This window comes from Xyrauchen texanus, chromosome 6, assembly GCF_025860055.1.
Source record: "Xyrauchen texanus isolate HMW12.3.18 chromosome 6, RBS_HiC_50CHRs, whole genome shotgun sequence".
NCBI classification, from domain to species: domain Eukaryota; kingdom Metazoa; phylum Chordata; class Actinopteri; order Cypriniformes; family Catostomidae; genus Xyrauchen; species Xyrauchen texanus.
Genome location: NC_068281.1, coordinates 47,204,945 through 47,227,648, shown reverse-complemented (window position 1 = coordinate 47,227,648; position 22,704 = coordinate 47,204,945). Strand labels below are relative to the sequence as shown.

The 22,704-nt window shown below is 38.0% G+C and overlaps 1 protein-coding gene across 2 annotated transcripts; it reads left to right on the top strand.

The window, feature by feature from the left end:
* The first annotated feature begins 6,552 nt into the window (after positions 1–6,552).
* Positions 6,553–21,555, top strand: LOC127644564 (gastrula zinc finger protein XlCGF49.1-like). Of its 2 annotated transcripts, XM_052127790.1 has the most exons (3): positions 6,553–6,590; positions 13,947–14,192; positions 20,227–21,555. In XM_052127790.1, the coding sequence occupies exons 2-3, from the start codon at positions 14,108–14,110 to the stop codon at positions 21,057–21,059; spliced, it is 918 nt and encodes a 305-aa protein (XP_051983750.1). In that variant the 5' UTR covers positions 6,553–6,590; positions 13,947–14,107; the 3' UTR covers positions 21,060–21,555. The 2 variants fall into 2 exon arrangements, with proteins under 2 accessions (XP_051983750.1, XP_051983751.1); XM_052127791.1 differs by lacking the exons at positions 6,553–6,590; positions 13,947–14,192 and adding an exon at positions 18,175–18,277.
* Positions 21,556–22,704: the final 1,149 nt, after the last annotated feature.

Sequence of the window (22,704 nt, the reverse complement as noted above, 5' to 3'; positions counted from 1 at the left end):
CATTCAGTGTGGCAATGTGCATTTTAGTTTCCCCAACACTGGTCAAAAAGCACTCAGAATATGGTAGACGCTTGCTCAGCTACTTTGTCAGCAGAGGACGAGCGCTCTATGGAAATGAGTTCATAGTGTACAACATCCACTCAATGCTCCACATCACTGATGATGCTATACAATTTAATGGTCTGGACAACTGCAGTGCATTTAAATTCGAAACATACCTGCATACAATCAAGAAGATGGTACGAAGTGGAACACACCCTCTTAGTCAGATTGCCAACAGGATTGAGGAAAGATGTGCATCCACAATTAAAAACAACAAAGACAGACAAACAAAGAAGAGCAAGGATAGAGCATTCATCCTAGACGATGACAATGGCTGTGAGAATTTATCATAGTCCTGCACCATTGCTCATTGAGCCCTGCCCCTCATTCCTTCTGGGGGTGTACAACTTCAGTAAAAAACAAACGACAATGAGGTGGATCTCCAAAAAACGAATTGAAAAGAGAGCAATCAAGATCGAAAATGGAGACACAGTGACATTCATGGCCATCTTACACCAGCAGTGAATCTTTTATAACAATGTACTTACTTAGAACTTTAATGTGCATATTCTTTGAGATGTGATAAGCAAAATGTTTTGGCAAATTACTGACCTTCCTCAGTATGTATGTCATCGTTGAATTCACGGAGGAGTCGACGGTTGGCATTGTAGCCCAGTGCTGGACACAGGGAAAATGGGGTACAAGAACATTTTTCATAACCTTCCACATCAACAATATAATCTTGATCAAAAATATAAAAATTAAGAAATGTATATAAATATTTTAACAATGTCTTTGACTTCACTGGATGCATGCTAGCAACAATACAGCTACTGGCCACCTACAAACCCCACTAAAAGGGCAAAAAATTAAGACATTCCTGATGAAAAAAATTGGATTTCCAGGAAAATCTGTGTATTGGCAAATACTCTTAATGATTAATTTATTTGAGGATACTTTAATTATCTGATTGTACATTATGATTATATTTTAATTGTTTTACCATTGGCTTTATATTTTCAGACAATTTTGCAAAGGCCCTCAAGTGGTGCAAAGCACTGTGGGACTGTGGAGAGTGATGTTGACACCTACAGAAAAAGGCCACAAAAAAAACCTGTCCGTTATGATGACAGCAGCGATGGTATGCATTACTTTCAGTCTTTGAGTATTGTGTAGTCCATTAAGATCTTCTGATAGTGAAACAGAAAAAATCTGATCATTATCAACTTTCAAAGAATACATTGCTAACTGCACATTAATAATGTGTGATCTATTTAGATGAGACACCACTGAGGGCGACCCCAAGAAAAAGAAAGCATCAAGGTACCATTGTAAATACCATTCAACAAATGGCAATTTAAATTCAGGTTAAAGTAAATTAACATTTTGCATGCAATTTAGATGGACCATTTCCTAAAAAAAACCTAAAGAAAAGGCCAGACAAATGTATAAGTATATTTGTATGCTCTTTTTAAACAACTAAATACATTTTTAAATTTAATGTTTAAAATGAAAATTTCCCCCCTGAAACATATTTGTTATTTTACATTTCATTGATACAGCAACAGAGGCTACACTTCCCATCTCACCCCAACATAAACCAAGTACATTAGTACAAACAAATCAAACAGTATAGTACCATGAGTACATAAAATATATTTTCTGCAATTACATGTACTTCTTTTTTGTCTTTGTATTCTCAAAATAGAAAAAGGTCAAAGAGTCTTCCCAGAATGACCATTCAGATCCCAGTACATCACATGATTTATCTAAAGGTAGAATTGAATAAATTATTTAACTCTATGGGGTGAATTCACTAAGAATTAATTAAGCCCACTGACATTTTTGTGTACACTGTCTGTGCTGGTTTATAGCCAAATTGACAAAAGAACCATGCAAATCGGGCAATGGAAATTATTATTGGATAAATTACTGCTGCCATTATCTATACAGAAACTTCCTTTTAATAATTTTCACGATAAATGTATTATTTTAAATTATTTAAGAATAATTTGTCAGATATATAAATGTTGTACTTGTTGTACAGAAAAGAATGACAACTCAGATACTCAGATTGCAACTGCTTAAAACATTCTACTGGTGCCTACTAAGACAGGTTTTTGTAGTAAAATATCACAGGCAAAAGTGGCACATCAGTTTAGTGGATTCGTCTCAATATGATGTTTTTCAAGGTTCAAGTTGACAACTGTGTTTTTATCATGCTTGCAGATCTTGATGAATCACCCATATTTCATTCTGTGTCTGTGGCAGAATATATTACTGAAGGTAAAAATTTTATTTTTTATTCAACATCTGTAAACTTTATTTGAATTGATTTTAGATTGAATTGAAAGTAACTGATGTTAGAAGTTGGCAATGATAATAACATTGCGTATGCAACAAAATAACATTGGTAAATAGGTCATATCATGAGGAATCAAATTGTCTGTACAAGATACCTTTTCCCACACAGAATAATTCAAAGTGAGTGCTTGTTGTATAACATTACATAACTTTTTTAGAGGAGAGACAAACATCTGCAAGGGCTGACCACACGAAGACCCAACGACCCAATGACCCAACGAAGAGTGAGCTTAAAGGTACATTTTATAGGCCTAAGAAACAAATACATCGAATGTAAATTATAAAAAGAAAAAGAGTACATATTGATACTGAGTTCTTCCTTTAGATAGCGTTTTAAGTGAATTACGGTGTAAAGTTCATTTTTCCTCCAATTAGACAGGTTTATGATATTTGTATTTTAGTTAATATATTACACTATATTATGCTACTTTTTGGTTCACCAAGTGTGTAACTGGTGCTCTCAAATTGCAGAAACACTGGAGGTTCTGCTACGAAAAGTAGACAGCCTGGCAGCCACCCAGAGAGAAATACTCATCCTACTGAGGAAACGCCAGGGTCATCAGAGAGCGGAAGACATCCTGGAGCTCAATATTGCTCAGAACAAAGAGGAGCTTGAGGCCCTTGACCACCGTCTTAAAGACTCGGATTTCAGAAAGAGAGTGGTGAGTATTTTAGTTATTTTCCGGGGCACATAAAATTACCTTGATATTTTTAAAAAACTGTGTATTATATATTTATTTAAATATGATTTAACAATTACAAAACACATTCATGGTTATGTCATTATTGTTTTTTTTAGCACTAATTTACAAGCAATGGAAAGTAGCATTACTATTATTTCAATTATTTGTATTAGTCATATTTATTTAATAAATTATTTAATTAATTCCTCATTCCTAATAAATAAAATCTATAAATCGGTGATACAATTCTATAGTATTTCTGTAGCAAATACGCACAATTTCTTTATTAATATATACAATTATTTAAGTTTCTACTTATACATATTCAACAACTAAATTGTGACAATGAGAAATGAACAATGACTATGAGTTTGTTGACTGTACTAACCTGCATGCCAAACCATGATGTTTCACAGATTCCCCATCTCAGCCTTATTGGTGGGGCAAATCCAGGGGATTGTGTGAGGAGAGTGATGCGGGCAGTAGCGACAAACATCGTGTGGAGCCACTTCAGTTTGAAGGGGAAAAGGGAGAAATTGCCTCTGATTGACACAACTCTGTGTAAAGTCATCAAACATGAGTCTGAAAAAAATAAATAACATTGTAAAGAATGAACATTTCTTTTTATGTCATTCAAAACTGTATTTCTTTCTTGCATATAACAAGGGATGCTTTGCAGAATGTTAAGCCATTTGCACTTTTTTGTGTTAAAAATATGACCATCATATATCTTTAGTGTTCCAGAAAAAAAAAATTGTTTTAAGGACATGGAGTCAAGTAAATAATAATCAGGGCTTCACAATAAGTACTGCCCGATGGCCCGACCCTCGGGACAGTTGACGGAACTGCTGTAGGGGTATATATCTATATATATAAGTAAGCAATAAGTACGAGAGGCTGTGCTGTATCGTGAATAAGTCATGGCTGAAGGGTGTTGTTTGGCGACGGGAAGCAGAGTAACCCCTTCAGCCATAACTTATTCACGATACAGCACTTGCCTCGAGTGCCTTATTGCTTTTATAAAACGGTTGCCACACAATACAAATATTAAAGCCGAAAAATATATCTATGCAACTTTCATGAAGTAAAATCACTAAAAGCCTTCCTTCTGTAGGAAAAAATAGTGAGAGATCGAGAAAGCGAGTGTCGCTGCATTTACAGTATATAGCATTTTCCTTCAGGTCAGTCCTGGTCCATAATAAAAAAAATCTTTTTCCTGTCCGCTGCTATATCTTGTCCACCATTAAGGGGTTTTGCCTATAGTCATGTCAGTTGCGTCTTCCTTCTCCATGATCACAAGTTTGAGTCCTTTCAATATAAAAGGTGTCTTTACTGAATGAATCAGCTTTTTGAACGAATCAAAAATTTGTAATCATTAAGTCTGATAATAACTTTTGTAAGTTAAATACCTTTACCAAACTTAAAATGATAACACATCATAAATAAATGGTAGGCTACTTACATAATATTCGTGATTTTTGTTTTGTTCCAGATGCTGTTATGAAATGCAAGTCTGATCTGGGAGAGAAGGACGTAGAGTGCTACATTGCAGAGACACTGAAACATGTGCCAGCCCAACTGAAAAAACATGTTCACGTATCGTTGTATACAGAGGTGTAGTGGTAAAAAAAGAGGTGGGTAAACTATAAATTCTGGTGGACCACGACGTGGTCACCCGGTAAGGTGGGCCACTGCCTACCGGTGTATGTGTATCCTGATGACATCGCTATAGGCTATCATTTGATGGTACTACCAAGGGTATCACTGGTTGTTCCCTCATCATAGGTCACACAATCACTATTCAATTCATACATTAATCTAAGTTCTTGTTAAAGAGACCCAAGAAGGAATAATATGATTAAAATCTATAAAGTTTACTAAATGACAAAACAGAGAGAACAAAAATATTTAAGTGAGATAGAGAGGGAGGCTTATATCCAGGGCTTCCAATGCAATACACTTGTACATAATGATTAGGGATTTGGGATTATTTTCATAGTCGATTAATCTGTTGAATATTTTCTCGATTAATCAATTATTTGTTTGGTCTATAATATGTCAGAACAATGTGGATCAGTGTTTCCCAAAAGCCCAGGAGGATGACGTCCTCAGTGTCTCGTTTTGTCCACAACTCAAAGATATTCAGTTTACTGTCACAGAGGAGAGAAGACACTAGAACATATTCACATTTAACAAGCTGGAATCAAAGAATTTTTTACTTTTGTCTTAAAAAATGACTCAACCCGACTAATTGATTATCAAAATAGTTTAGATAGTAAAATAGTGCAGATTAACGACAGAAGAATGAATCTGGTGCCACATTTAAAATTTATTTTTTTTTTTTAAGAAAAAAGCTTCCTGCTGATTGGGCAACACTGACAGTAATGCAGCCAGGGTTCCTCAAACGTTCATTTATTTGTGGCGGCCGGCCACAATATCAACGCTGACCGCCATACATCGATTTTCGATTTATTTTTTATTTTTTACTAAGCCTATTTAAAATCGTATTTGATTGCAGAGAGCCGTAGCGCATTCGCACAGCACTAGGCTACCTCTCGCTCGTCCCTCTCTCTCTCTCTCTCTCTCTCTCTCTCTCTCACCCGTACCTCTCGCGCTCTCTCTCCGTCATGGAACACCGCTGCATAAATCTGTCCAACACAGCACTGTCAGTTATTACTTATTAGCCAGCATGCTTGGAGCCTAGCTAATAAGGAGAGCTAAATTATTGTTAGAATACAGCTGGATTTTTTGAGGTCAGCACGCTGTATATAGCTGGTAGTAGTCAATGCACGCGCATGGGAAACACTGGCAGCAGCGCATTATGAAAGACTTCGTCTTAGGTTTAACAACCTATGAAACTAATAATGAACAATATGAAACTAAAACGACATAAGCTTAATTTAAAATGGCTTAGGAACTATCTATTTAGAGGTGGATAAACGCAATTTAGAGGTGGATAAACCCACTTTGGAGGTGGGTAAACGCTATTTCCGAATTTTGGGAGGTGCGTAAACGGCGTTTACGTGCGTTTAGCCTCCACTACATCCCTGGTTCTGGTGCCATGAAACTATTCACTATATATATATATATATATATATATATATATATATATATATATATATATATATATATATATATATATATATGTATATAGATGTTTTTTCCACTTCGAAGATTATGAGATGCATTAATATTTGTGTAATCTAAATAATAAGATCTAGTTTAAAAACAACAAATTCAGAATCTATATTTTTATGTGTGGATCGATATTATTGATACCACGTCAGTATCGGAAGTATATAGATCTGCCCATCCCTAGGCTACATTTTATATTGTAGTCTATATTTAAAACACGTCCCACTTCCCATTGTTTTATGTGTTCACTATGCGTTGTGTGATTAAAGAAATGGGTAGGAAAGGAGTTTTATTTTGAATCTCTAAACAGCTGTGTCGTTGTGACGTCATAAAGCAGCGTCGCGATTCATCGGTCTTCTGTTTCAGGTTTGTCTTCGGCATTTAATGTAAATAAAAGCTTTATAAACGGGTTTTGCTACATGTAAATGTTATAATGAAACAATTTTGTGTGGGTTTGTGAAGCGCTGGCCGTTGTAAATATTTGTGTAAAGTTTGAATTAATGTGTCGGTTTAGCAGAGATCTGGTATACAGAGTTATTAACATTTTCTCGTTATATTTTATTTATGTTGTGTATCAGACTGCTGGAGGTTCATGCGAGGTTGTTTCTGGGTCACTTCTACAATTCGGTGCCTTTAAGTCCCCTGTACAGGTTATGGTATTTGTAACGTTTAAAACACAGTATTAGGTTTGTTAAAAGAATACATTCATAAAGTTATTTTTATTGTTACTGCTGTGGGCCTAGAAGTTTACTGTGTTGTGAGAAGAAATATATATATATACACACACACACAAATACATATATACACACACAAATACACACACTCACCTAAAGGATTATTAGGAACACTAATACTGTGTTTGACCCCCTTTCGCCTTCAGAACTGCCTTAATTCTACGTGGCATTGATTCAACAAGGTGCTGAAAGCATTCTTTAGAAATGTTGGCCCATATTGATAGGATAGCATCTTGCAGTTGATGGAGATTTGTGGGATGCACATCCAGGGCACGAAGCTCCCATTCCACCACATCCCAAAGATGTAGGGCCGCAACGACGCGTCGACGTCATCGATTACGTCGACTATGAAAATACGTCGACACGAATGAAATGCGTCGACGCGTCACATTCATTATTTACGTTTAAATATCGAGTAATGGCGGCTTCTGCTCCAGCTCATGGTGAAAATGACAACCACGATCATCCAAAGTATGGGAATACTTTAAACTACAGCCGAATAGAAATGTGCTTTGTTCACTATGCAAAGCGGAAATGTCATACCATGGCAGCACAACTGCTATGAACGAGCATCTTAAAAGGAAACATCCTGTGACTCTGCGAACTCAAAACGACGAGCCAGCTGGGTAAGTAGTAGGCTTTATTACAGTGAGTTTTTGGAGTTGTTGTTGCGGTCATACCTACTTTTTTCAGCTATTACAGCTTGTGTGCTAGTTAATAGTGTTAATTGCTAACGGTGCAGATGTAATTTATTGGCCCATTCGGCGACAATAAAATGGACTTTCATTTATAACTTCAACTTAAATCTGTCAACGAAGCCTTCAGTGCATTTAAATTGCCCGCTTTTAAAAGTTGTGTATGCACATGTAGACTAGAGACATGCACTCCGCGGGACCCAACACAACAGAGTGCGGCGCGGATCTGATGGCCGAAAGTGGGCGCTGGCGGTAATGCACTCGTGTGTGTGCTGGTTATGGGAGAATAAAGCGATTCGCGGGACTCCCGCAAAATAGAAATCTATAAATTGAACATCTCAAAACAAATAAATTGTCATTCATCTGTTGCACAAAAGCAACAAGAACAACTAAAACAAAATAGATAGACCCCGGCCTGTAAATCGTTCTATGTATACATGTTTGCAGCGTTTAACAATGTAGCCAATCACAGACATATGTGTTCATTTTCTGAACGCAATGGCCAATCAGAAGCATTTAAGATGGAATCTCCTCACCGCTCAAAATTGACTTTTTGTTCAGTGCTGAATTCTGCATACTGGCAAATCGATATAATGAAAGATTCATTGTGCAGTCAGTTTCATTGATAATAACAGAGATGTCCGCTTTTTAGGAATTATTAAGGGAGAAATCCGTCCAGCATGTCTCTAATGTAGACTTTAAAAACAAACAATAACGTTATATTTACATATTAACAGTAGCCTGTAGTGTATTTATTTATTTATTTATTTATTGTTTATTTGAATAGGGACAGATACAAAAAAAATTTTAGAAAATGAATTAATAAAAGTTTGAAATACTAATGTAGAAGTTGTACTTATTATTTATTGGAAAGTTTGCCAATGGATAAATCGGCTAATCCCAAAAATATGCATTAGATTAATCGGAAAAATAATCGTTAGATTAGTCGACTAATCGAAGAAATAATCGATAGATTAATCAACATCAAAAATAATCGTTAGATGCAGCCCTACAAAAATGCTCTATTGGGTTGAGATCTGGTGACTGTGGGGGCCATTTTAGTACAGTGAACTCATTGTCATGTTCAAGAAATCAATTTGAAATGATTCAAGCTTTGTGACATGGTGCATTATCCTGCTGGAAGTAGGCATCAGAGGATGGGTACATGGTGGCCATAAAGGGATGGACATGGTCAGAAACAATGCTCAGGTAGGCCGTGGCATTTAAACGATGCCCAATTGGCACTAAGGGGCCTAAAGTGTGCCAAGAAAACATCCCCCACACCATTACACCACCACCACCAGCCTGCACAGTGGTAAAAAGGCATGATGGATCCATGTTCTCATTCTGTTTACAACCATTTCTGACTCTACCATCTGAATGTCTCAACAGAAATCGAGACTCATCAGACCAGGCAACATTTTTCCAGTCTTCAACTGTCCAATTTTGGTGAGCTCTTGCAAATTGTAGCCTCTTTTTCCTATTTGTAGTGGAGATGAGTGGTACCCGGTGGGGTCTTCTGCTGTTGTAGCCCATCCGCCTCAAGGTTGTGCGTGTTGTGGCTTCACAAATGCTTTGCTGCATACCTCGGTTGTAACGAGTGGTTATTTCAGGCAAAGTTGCTCTTCTATCAGCTTGAATCAGTCGGCCCATTCTCCTCTGACCTCTAGCATCAACAAGGCATTTTCAGCCCACAGGACTGCCACATACTGGATGTTTTTCCCTTTTCACACCATTCTTTGTAAACCCTAGAAATGGTTGTGCGTGAAAATCCCAGTAACTGAGCAGATTGTGAAATACTCAGACCGGCCCGTCTGGCACCAACAACCATGCCACGCTCAAAATTGCTTAAATCACCTTTCTTTCCCATTCTGCCATTCAGTTTGGAGTTCAGGAGATTGTCTTGACCAGGACCACACCCCTAAATGCATTGAAGCAACTGCCATGTGATTGGTTGATTAGATAATTGCATTAATGAGAAATTGAACAGGTGTTCCTAATAATCCTTTAGGTGAGTATATATATATATACACACACACACACATACATATATATATATGTGATGTTTATATAAACATTGTCATTAGGACTGCACATTAATAGTAAAGATAAAAATGATTACGTTTTTCAAAATGATTATCACAGTTATTCTGTTAATTGAAAAAAAAAAAAAATTATTACTCCTATACACATTTATTGCACTTTCATGTTAGCCCAAATCAAATAATAATTAGAAAATGAAAAATCAATGAAATGGTGAAACTTTGTTAAATTGTCTTACCTTATCTAACATTTAATTTATTTTTGGTATCCAGTCAACTTGTACATTTAGTATATTATTGTAAATATATTTTATAATGCAAAATTATTATTGTTAATATATAAATTATTCATCTTTTTTGCTGTAATAATTTAGGTATGCATTGAATTGAATTACAATAAGACATTGTGCGATTATTAAACCACAAATGGCAGTGATTTAATTAATTAAATAGTCTGCTCGTGCTGCTCACTTCAAAGTTTATTTGCACTGCTCTGCTCTGTCAGTATTACATTAATGCATTATTACAGTGCTTTTTAAAGCAGTTCTGTGCTCCACAACGCCATCTCGTGCTTACTGCTCAAAATAACAGATGTGCTATAAGCAAAAGAACCTGAACTTATGTACGCTGATTGCTTTTTAATTTTTTTATAGACAAATGGTCACTGGCACATCCTGGGTGAAGCAGTCTTTCTTATCATTTGTGGTGGTGGCATCTCAGTCTCCCACCAGGCACATTTAACGCAATAGTAACATGGGGATATAGATTGAGGTATTCTTAAAGCATCTTTATTAAATCACTTCCGAGAAAACTGCATTAACAGTAGCACCTTGTTGAGTCTGCAAACGTGCTCTTTCTTTCTGCACTCCAGCAGGAACATGTGAAAGTTGAATAATTGTTACCAACATCCAACAAAATGAAAAGGGAAGCCATGTAGATAAATCAAATAAATTGATAAACAATATTAAAAAACTATAATATAAGGCAAGGTTAAATGAAATGTAATGAAATAATCACACAAAAAAATTTGAAATAAAATATTTGAATTAATAACCAAAACCAAAGTTAAATCACTTTAGTTTGACACTAAACCTCATTCTTTATAGGGCCATCTATCCTATAACAGTAGGGAATATTTTCTGTAAGCCTACTTGTTATTAAGGCCTATTAAAACTATTAAAAATTTTATTTTTGTGTTTTTTAATTGTTTTTGATTAATGAAACCAACCAACAGTATTTTTGTCAGCAAAAACTAGGCAACAACTGTGGTATTACGAGCAAGAAAATTCAGTAAACCGTGACAGTGAGCAGAAACTAACATGTAACCTGACAAAGCTGCTGATAAAGACTAAATTATCAGTATCGGTATCAGCTGATCAGATGAAAAGACAATCGATAATCGGTATTGGCTGAAAAAAGCCTGATCGGAGCATCACTAATATTCAAGTTGACTGGGTTCTAAAAAATAATGATGATCAATTGTGAGCTGAGACCCAATCACAAAATGGACAAAAACAACTGTACTGTGGACATGAACAATTTGAAATGTGAAGAAGACAGTGTTTTTTCTTTTTTCAAAATGTGTTTTTTTTTGTTTGTTTGTGGCTGCAGTAAAAAGTCTGAGTTTGGTTAATTGTAAGTGGACCCACGTATGAACCCTCAAACAAAAGCTTAATTCTTTTTATTGGCAGAAGAACTTTGGGAAAACATGACCACATTTAGATTAAAATGATTCACTTACTAGTTGTTTGTTTCTCATATCACAGTTTAAATCACAATATGTAATAATCAACACACTACTGGTGCATCATTTTCATGCAGTGTGTTTAGAGTATAAACAGCTGTTAAAGGTCCCCTGACATGCTTCTTTTTGTAGGCTTTGATATAGGCCTTAGTGGTCCCTAGTACTGTATCTGAAATCTCTTTTACAAAATTCAGCCTTGGTACAGAATTATAGCCACTACAAGCCAACCCATAATGAGCTTTCCTTCAGACGTGCCGTTTCGGTGTCTGTAGTTTTAAATGCTAATGAGGAGGAGAAAGGCGGGGCAAGGTGTAGTGTGGGTGTTTACATTGGATATATTGCAATGGCACTTAGACACGCAGTCGTTCAGATGTTGCGAACGCATCTTTTCACACTCATTCACACCATAAGACGATATTAAGTGTTAATATCTACATCTTTAAAGAAACATCAACAGTAAAACCTTTACCTCTCCTAAAAAAAGAAAGAAAAATTACCTACCTTTCGGAGTTGTTCGCGTTGCTGCCGTAGTGATTTCGTACGTGAAGTGCGAACACCGCAGCGCGTGAGCTGTTATTCAGTGCGTATGAGAACTGTCAGTGCAATGTTTCGAGCGATGGTCGTTTTCCTTCAAAGTGGTGGGATTTCTCTTACAAATAGCCTACATCAAAAGAGCTGCGAACGCAGATCAATAGCTTTAGAAATCCATGGTAACCGAGAAAGCCCTCCACAACTTCGGCTCTACTGTGACCGAGTAAATTAAATATATCCATTGATCCTTCTGGGGATTGGATGAAGGAAGTAAAAAAGACTTCTGTGATCATTTGTGCATTCAATTATTGAGCAACTTTTGTGCTTCGATCGGTCACACGCCATGATATCTCTCGAGGATAAACTAAAATCGCGTCTTGTAGCGTTCAGTAATTCCTAGCTCGTTTTCTCATTGGCGGGTCAAATTCTCTGGGCGGGCAAAGCAGAGAAGGGGGAGGTAACCTCCCCCTATATGACGTCATATAGGGGGAGATTCAAGATCAGCCCGTCTGAGATCTCATTTTCTCACAGGCAGAGAAAGATAGCCAAAACTCGGTTTACACCGACTGAAATTTCTAGACAGGAGGGGACCAAATACAGGCTAGGGGAACTAATATTAATGTTAAAAAACCTCAGAAAGTGAAAATTTCATGTCAGGGGACCTTTAAACAATTAAATGTACTCCTCCGGTACAGCGTGGAGATTTCAGCTCGAGCCACGACAGAGATATCCCAGTATTAATGAGAAACTTGATATAACAGGATGAACTCAAAGATCTATCAAACAATCTTTTCCCGGTTTTGGACTATTCAGATGTATTGTTGGACAATTTAGTCAGAAGCGCAGCTGTGTTGTTTAAGCGCGCTATGAGATGCAGGCAAAGGAAGCGAGCCGGCATGCTGGTCGAACTATACAGCTGGCTTTCGAACAGCGCTGCTGAGTATTCATCTAGCGAATCCCCATTACGAATTCTCTCCCATACAAACAAGGACTTTTCAAACTCTGCTGCCTTGTGCATCATAGAAACCTGGCTGAGTGAAGCCATTCGGGACAGCACATTACATACATCTGCCTGGATTTCAGCTGTTCAGAGCGGATCGCATTGCGGAGTTAACGGGGAAAACAGTGGAACATGCTTTTACATCATTGAAAGTTGGTGTATATTCCTCCATACATGTGCATGAATGCAGCGCTGCAACAGCTGGCTGATCAGATCACAGACACGGAACAACAATACCTGGACTCACTTATTTTTATGGGAGATTTTAATCTAGCGCATTTTCGTGACAACAATGGCACAAATGTGATTGTTGCTACCTTGTGGACCCACTAATTAGTGCAAGTAATTCTAGGCGGATGTGCATTCTGTGCATATAAAGATGCGTGATTAGAAAAATCAGGCATACCGTTTCAACAAACTTGACCGAGATGGATGTGAGGCTGTATCTTTGCAATGTGTATTGACACAAAATTTGCTAGATGCCATCAAAACCATGACCTAAGGGTACCTGCACATTCTCGGCACAGTGCCACCTATTCAAAAACTAGTTTTGCTATAATTTCGGAATAGTTTGGCCTAAAATAATGTAACTCTCTTTAGATTTCTTGAGGCATACCGAGTCGAATTATACCCAGTTATCCCATGTCGGCCATATTGGGTGTGGGCCATTTTTTCATGAAGTGCTATATTTTACAAATGTATTGCCGCATCATTAGGAAATTTGGTGTGTCATCGGCTGAAGGCACCTTAAGGTCCTCAACACGTATCAATGAATTTCATGGCAAGATGCCCATAAGCATCTAAGGCTGTATCTCATGAACGCTTTGATGTACTGACATAAAACTTTATATGTGGCATTGTGAATAAGCCCTCACAATACCATATCAATTTGGTGACAATGCCACATTTTTGTGAAAAGCTTAAGGTGTTAATACAGACATTTTTAAATTCTGACATTTATTTTTTATTTTGGCAGGACTGATTGTTGCTACCACACAGTGATTGTGAATCCATTCGCAAATCAATTCACCAATAAATGCTCTGAATATTCCTGTCATCTTTGAATTGATGAAGAGTTTCCAGAAGAGCAGGACAAACTTTAAGTGTGTCAACCATTTCTGACATACTACTGCAAAGATGGATTTTATTAAAGAGGAGAGAGAGGACATGGGTTATCCAGAACCAAACAGAGTGAAAAATGAAGAAACTGAAGAACAAATAGGTTTGTGTCCCTTCTTGATTCTTTATTAATGACTGCTGACATGTGTATTTATACCTGGTATTACAATTTGTTCAGGTGATATGACCACAAGACTTCAATGCTAAATAAAGTGTAAAATGGGTCCAAAGTGTTCTGTGATTAAATCACAAATACCACATACAGAGTCAGATGCCTTCCATTGTCCAGCTACGGGGTCATCACGGATTATTCGCCTCATTCGTCCCTGAACTTCTGATGGTGGGTCAGTGGTCAGGGATGTCTCCATGCCACCCCCCACAGCTGGATACCGGATCCTTTTGATTGCCTCTCATTCTTGCTTTCCCATCAAGACATTCCTCCTTTCCCATCTAGACATATCAGTAGTAAAAAATGCATGTGACCACATTACATTTGAGGTTCAAATGCTAATCTGTCCAGTTGTGTCTCGGATAGCAGTGAAGCATCATCCACTCAGTTGCAAATTTTCTACAAAACAGCACCAAAGCGTTCAGTTCTGGTCATTTTGGAGTACCATATGTAAAATTTCATAAAGGAAAACACTTTATGAAATTTTTTGTTTTGTTTTTCGATAATCATTTTTGCGAGGCAATAATCTGACGTGGTGCAAGCTGCGAGGCGATCGTCTGTGTTCCGCAACAACTACCACGTCATTGAATAATGTATAACGTGTGAAGAAGGACAGCTGGTGGAGTGTCTGGTTTCCCCCTAGGGAGTTGGTACATCTCTAGGCAGACTGCATAATATGCATATAGGGAGCGGTGGCACTGTCATTGAAGCTCAAGTTACTATCCAGATATGTACTTAGATTTTTCAAACTATCACATTTCTGCAGGGTGCTGGAGTTAATATGCAACCCTCTGCAACATCAGTAAGCAAAAGGCCAAGAGAGGCAAGAAAGACCTTGATGTAATCTGGCTGGACTTGGCAAATGACTATGGATCGGTTCCACACCAGCTCGTCAGCAATGCACTGGAGTTTTTCCATTTACCAGAGTGTATTAAGATCTTGGTAGATAGTTACTATGGGGATATGAAAGTATGTCATGCAACAAAGGAGTACATAACTGGATGGCAGCAACTGGGAAAAGGGATTGCGATGGGATGTTCAGTTTCTCTCTTCCTGTTCACAGCTGATCGCCCGAGGTATCCGTGCGCAACCTGGGGTGAGATTGCCAGCACTGTGCATCTATATGGATGATGTCACAAGCATCCTCCAGGATGCTGCATGTACAAACAAACTCTTAAAAAAGCTGGATGAGCTTTTGGCATGGGTCAGATTGAAGATCAAACCAGCAAAGCCTTTCTATTCGTAAAGGGATTAGAAGCTAGCAGATATTGAGGTGGATGGTGAAAGAATTCCAGTGCTGGCTGAGCAGCCCATTAAAAGTTTAGGGAGAGAATTATCAGTATTTGTATTTATTCACATGTTTCTATGGTATACTGGAAAACAATGATAAGCATTTCATTAGTTTTAAAGGCTTTTATTGGCAAAAACATTCAATATATGCAAAGAGTCAATATTTACAGTGTTGACCCTTGTTCTTCATAACCTCTGCAATTCGCTCTGGCACACTGGTTATCAGCTTCTGGGCCAAATCCTGACTGATGGCGATCCATTCTTGCCTTATTAGTGTTCGGAGTTGATCACAATTTGTGGGCTTCTGTTTGTCCACTCGCCTTTTGAGGATTGACCACAGGTTCTCTATGGGATTAAGATCCGGGGAGTTGCCTGGCCACGGATCCAAAATTTCAATGTAATTATCTCCAAGCTACTACATTATCACTCTTGCCTTGTGACATGGTGCTCCATCATGCTGGAAAATGCACGGATCATCACCAAATTGCTTCTGGATCGTTGAGAGAAGTTGCTCTTACAGGAAGTTTTGATACCATTCCTTATTCATGGCAGTGTTTTTGGGCAGAATTGTGAGAGAGCCCACTCCCTTGGATGAAAAGCAACCCCACACATGGATGGTCTCAGGATGCTTCACTGTTGACACGACACAGGACTCATGGAAGCGTTCACCTTTTCTTCTCCGGACTATTGATTTATATTTGATTGACTGTTATTGATGTCCCAAACATTCGGAAGGGGGCTTCATCAAAGAAAATAACTTTGCACTAGTCTTCTGCTGTTCAATCCTTGTACATCCTGCAGAATTTCAGTCTGTCCTTGATGTTTTTCTTGGAGAGAAGTGGCTACTTTTCTGCCCTTTTTGACACCAGGCCATTGTCCAAAAGTCTTCACCTCACTGTGCATGCAGATGCACTCACACCAACCTACTGCCACTATTGTGCAAGCTCTGCACTGGTGGTGACATGATTCCATAACTGACTCCTCCAGAGGAGATGGTCCTGGCACCTGCTGGACACTCTGACACATCCTGAAGCCTTCTTCACTGCAGTTGAACCTCTCTCCTTGAAGTTCTTGATGATCCGGTAAATGCTTCTTTCAGGTGCAATATTCTTTGCAGCAGTTTCCTTGCATGTGAGGCCATTTTGATGCAAAGCGATGCTGGCTGCACGTCTTTCTTTTAGAGGTAACCATTGCGAACAAGAACACAATGATTGGAAGCACTTCTTCCCTCGTTTTATAGCAATCAGTCTGCTCTTATAATCCAATCAGAATGATAGAGTGATTTCATCTTGGCTGATATGATTAGTGAAATGATGTTAGCTGGTAATTTTGTGCCAGGGCCAAAAAACAGTGAAATTTGTTTTTTTGTGATAAAGTAAAAAATTTTGGCCAATGAAGCTTTTTGCAATTATTTAAAATGCATCTGATCACTCTGCACAATAATCTAGAAACAATGTGAATCAACAACTGAAGCAGAAAAATTTGTGAAACACAACATTTTTGTCACTGCCAATACTTTTGGCCACGGCTCTACATTGTGTCATCGCCCTATGTGGCAGCTAAAGATGTGTGAGTTTACTGCAGTGGCAGTGGTAAGGATGGACACCAAAGCCAAACAGTTACATCAGGAAGTGTCTGGGCTTGCCGCATTGTCCTTCAGATGTAGCATTGTTTGGAAGAAATGCCTTACAACTGCCATTAAAGTCCATCACCCTTGGTTACAAGCAGGAGAAACAACAGGTTTGTTTTTAGAACTAAGGGAATCAACAGATCAGTCGGTGAGGGCTTGTCAAGCCCAGGGCTGCGTTTCCCAATAACGATTGATCGTAGCGGTTAAGAGCGTTTTCTACGAGCAATTTTACGGATGTTTGTAATTTTTTATGTGCGTTTCCCAAAACTGCACTTAACATGAATGTGCGAGGGCGTGCTCTAAGTGCTACTTAACAGAGTCGCTGTCTGTATGATGTGATGGTATGGTTAATAGAAGAGTTGTCCCAAGAGCAAATCTGAAGCACATGTTGTCTGGGTGCAAGACTACCTTGACACAAGGAGGGTACAGGTGGCAGCATGATCAGGTTCTGCAAAAGCAGGCAGATATCCTTGAGGTGTGTAGAATAAAGGCCAACTATGGCCATCATGCTCCTCAGAGGAAGAACACTGAGTTTGATTAAAAAAAAAAGAGAGGGAGGAAGGCACGGCAGGGAGGGGTCAATCCTGGCATATGGAAGTGATTGGTCAATTAGGGTCGACCCTCATTGAAGGTGTGCTCTGACTGTAATGGCTTTATACTTTTATTTAGTGATTTTTTGAAAGTTTGTAACATAAAAGTAAAGTTATTGTGTATCAAATAAATAATATTAATAAATATATCTTTTGAAAAGGCTGTTTGAGCAGCTGATTCATTATGACATCTATTTCAGTCCCTCTTTTCCTTGTAAACAGCAACACGAAAGCAGACCACACCAGTCTGATCGTACACGTTTGAGCCCAGCCTAGTGTAATCACACCAGTTTGATTGTATGGGCGGGGGGTTATTGAACCCTGGTTGTATGGGATATCTTGATGAGAAAGGAGGAATATCTTGATGGGGGAGCAAGAACAAGAGACAATCAAGAGGATCCAGTGTCCAGCTGCGGTGGGGGGGGGTGTTGTAATGGGTCCCAATGGGTCCCGCTGCCCTACCACCAGTAGATGTTCTGGGATTAATGGGTGAAACAGTAATGCCCAAGGTTTGTATTTGTGAAATTCTTTAATATGTATAGTGTTTTCTGGAGTTAAAATATTTCATAATGTATGATTGTACTTTTAAATATTAATGTAAATATACATTTATTACACTTAATACATTACAAAATTTTGTTGAATGTTTTATATGCACTTGAGGAATTTACTTTGAGTTTACATTGATTTGTATAACAAGCAGTAAATTGGTACAGTGTCTTTTAAGAGAAGTGTTTATGGTCGAATGACCACAGCGCACATTAACGAGAGCGAAGTCGCATGGTTGTTTTTCCCTCATCTGTGCAATTAATGACTAGAAATAATGTTTCTTTATATCTTTTTGATCACCAACTCACTGTAAATAACAGAACAAATATTAAAAGAGACAGAAAATTAAATTGAGGTGCCTGGGTCTCGTATTTGGATACAAAATACACGGAACGAAGCAAAAGGAATCTTTGACTTGTATAATGTGACTTGCTTGAACAAATACTTACTGTATTGTACAAGTTCTCAAATTCAAATCTACAAGCTTTCGAGTTTTGCAACACTTTTACCTTCTAACTGAAGTCCAACAAAGAGTTGATGTCCTTAAAGGCGATGTCAGTGACATTCCAATGCTCAACTAAAGTGATGGAAACAGCGTGATCATGACAGATCCGGACCCACTGCAGCCAAATAAGGTCAATTTCCTTCAGGGCACACATTCACGAGACACCACTACACAACTCAATCTCTGGCAAGTAAAATTTGAATTTATACTCGCCAATTGCGAGTAAAATTCATATTTCAGACGCGTAGCATCTGCGAGTGAATTACTAGCAATGTAGAGAGCTGATATGACTTCTTGTTTGTATTGCTTATCACCAGTTCAAACTCAAATACACTGTTGTTGCAAAATTTCAGTAAAACATCTGCTCAGTTCAGCAATTGATCATTGTCTTTTTCATTGTCCTTGCTGAGGCTCACCAATCCCATATCATTAGCATATTTAAAAAGATTAATAATGGTGTTTCAGATCCTGAAATCCTTGACAGAGAAAATACACTGATTAGCCACAACATTAAAACCACCTGCCTAATATTGTTTAGGTCCCCATCATGCCGCCAAAACAGCCAACCCTCATCTCAGGATAGCAATCTGAGATTATATTCTTCTCACCACAATTGTACAGAGTGGTTATCTGAGTTACCGTAGACTTACCGTGTCAGTTCAAACCAGTCTGGCGAAGGCATTCCATCCACAGAACTGCCACTCACTGGATGATTTTTGTTTTTGGCACAATTCTGTGTAAACTAGAGACTGTAGTGTGTGAAAATCTCAGTAGATCAGCAGTTACAGAAATACTCAAACCAGCCCGTCTTGCACCAACAATCATGCCACGGTCAAAAATCACTGAGATCACATTTTTCCCCATTCTGATGGTTGATGTGAACATTAACTTAAGCTCCTGACCCCTATCGACCCATATGATTTTATGCACTGCTGCCACACGATTGGCTGATTAGATAATCACATGGATGATTGTTGGTGCCAGTACTGGTTTGAGTATTTCTGTAACTGCTGATCTACTGGGATTTTCACACACAACAGTCTCTAGAATTTACTTAGAATGGTGCCAAAAAAAACATAAAGTGAGGGACAGTTCTGTAGATGGAAACACCTTGTTGCTGAGAGAGCTCAACAGAGAATGACCATGCTACGATAACTCAGATAACCTCTCTTAAATGCAATTCTGAAATGCGGGTTGGCCCAGCAACATTAGGCAGGTGGTTTTAATGTTGTGGCTGATCAGTGTATAATGTTGGTGAAAGGAAACAACCACGAGGTTGTTTATATATTCCAATATATAAACAAGAACTTCATCTGACAGATTGCCGGACTTATTTTCTTTTCATTTCACATTTTTTGCCCTTATTTATTTATTTATTTTCTGACCATTTAATGTTTCTTTTAGGCCTGATGGAATTGAAAGTGGAAAATGAAGAACTGAATGAAGTGGAGAAGAAATATCAGGATCCTCATACATCCATAACTGAAGAAAAATCAATTAGTTGCTCAAAGACTGAAAATAATTCCTCACAACAAACAACTCAAAGCTCAAAAGCCACAAAGCGTTTCACCTGTCCTCAGTGTGGAAAGAGTTTCACACGTAAATTAACCCTAAAGGAACACATAAGAATTCACACTGGAGAGAATCCTTTCACATGTCCTCAGTGTGGAAAGAGTTTCAGACAAAAAGGACACCTTACCAGTCACGTGAGAATTCACACTGGAGAGAATCCTTTCACATGTCCTCTGTGTGGAAAAAGTTTCAAACAAAAAACAAGCCTAAATACCCACAAAAGAACTCACTCTGGAGAGAAGCCCTTCACATGCACTCAGTGTGGAAAGAGTTTCTCACGGAAAGAAAACCTTAAAATTCACATGAGAGCTCACACTGGAGAGAGGCCTTTCACATGTCATTACTGTGGAGAGAGATTCAAATATTTAACTAATCTTCAAAATCATATTCACTCTCAGCACACTGGAGCAAAGTCATTTAACTGTGATCAGTGCGATAAAAGTTTTATCTTGGAATCTGACCTGAAAATTCACCAGGACCCACATTTGTGCTCTTTTTGTGGAGAGAGTTTTTCATGCCCACACCATTTCAAAGAGCACCAGAAAATTCATACTGGTGGGAAAATTCATGTGTGCCTTGAGTGTGGCGATGCCTTTTCAGGAGCTGGCAACTTGAAGATACACCAAAGAATCCATATTCAAGAAAAACCTTACAACTGTTCATAATGCGTATAGAGTTACACTCACTCATGAGTCCTGAAAACAAATGGAGGGAATCCATACCACCAGCCTTCAATGTGGCAGAGTTTTAACACATCGTTTACTCTTTTAAAAAAGCATTGTGGAAAAATGTCTCTGTGAGCTCTTCTTCAGGTTCATCTTCAGGTCCAATGCATTATAATGTGTGAAAGTGTGTAAACCTAAAGATAAATGAAATGGCCCTTTTGGTAGAAATTCTAGTTTTTAGGAATGCCTTTCTTTAATGATGGGAAGTAGTAGCAATAGAAATCTACTTATATAAATGTTTATTATTGTAATGTCTCCTTTCAGTTTAATTTCTGTGACATGTTGTTCACTGTTGAAAGATGCTGTTAAAGATAATAGAGGCGTAACCAGCCAACTTCTCTTATTGTGTGGATGAAAACAAAAATACATTTAAATGAATTTTGGTTATTCCAGTATTCCTTACTTTTATATTTTTTGCTTTGTAAAAACAAGTCTAACTGGGGCAAGTTTGAAAATATATGTATTTTATTTAGGACTGTCGATGTAACGTGTTAATTCATTGCAAATAATTATACAAAAAATTTAGCATTAAAAAAATTAATGCAATTAATCATATCCCCGGACCGTAAAAAGGAATATTCCTACCATTGGAGCAATTCAAGCTTGAAGGACCACCTGTTTTCTCCATGGGGCAGTAAGTGAAACTCCAACTGTATAGGCAACTCACAGCTGTGCAGAGAACAAAGCACATTTACCGAAAGCAGACAGCACAACATGAGCCTTGTTCTTGTGTTCTAAAGGGTTGCCATGGTGTACAGTGTTACTGGTTTTACTAGGTACCAGGGACAACTCTGGTGTCAAAGGTTATACCAAGTAAAAGGGGGAAACATTACGAATGGGACTTCCAATATCAATACTATTACCTAACCCAATGTTTCCCAACCACTGTGGCACACTAGCCATGGAAAATGATCAATTTCCACAAAATAAATCAGAGCTCCGGACTGAGACATATTTTTCAACCATTTTTCCTAATAGTTCACTTTGCAAGAGGTCGCATTGGTGTGAATACAAAGTTGGCTGACTCTGATTGTGCCCTGGCAAATGTTCCAAAAGCTTTACCCGGATCAGTCTGTGCTGCTCAATGGACTGATCAGCGCAGAGACGTGCATTTACACTTAGACCGGTCTTGAGCATTCTTACTAGCATTGAAAAGGAGAAATCTGCACAATGAACTGACAGAAATAGTAAGGTTTCAATCAACACATCACAGATATTAAAAAAATATTTACCATGAACTGATGTCAATATAGTAGTGAGAGAATACAATTTAATTTCAGAATGTGTTTTGCTTACGAAAAGTACCATAATTTGTTTTATCGTTACTGGTAATCATGGTTTTACTTTTAGTTACTATGATCTCACTGCAAATGCCACATTTAAAACTATGGATACAGTGGAACATTCCTTCTGTGCAAAATCTTTTCTAATGCCCTCTGATTGTAGAAAAAGGCTTTGTTTGTCTTCAGATGACTGTATTTTAATTTTCTTTCAGTTGGACCGGTGCGAACAACTCAAGTGCTGGTGCGACCATTTGTAGAATTTAACACCGGTGCTACCACTCTTAAATGTTAGTCTGGAGCCA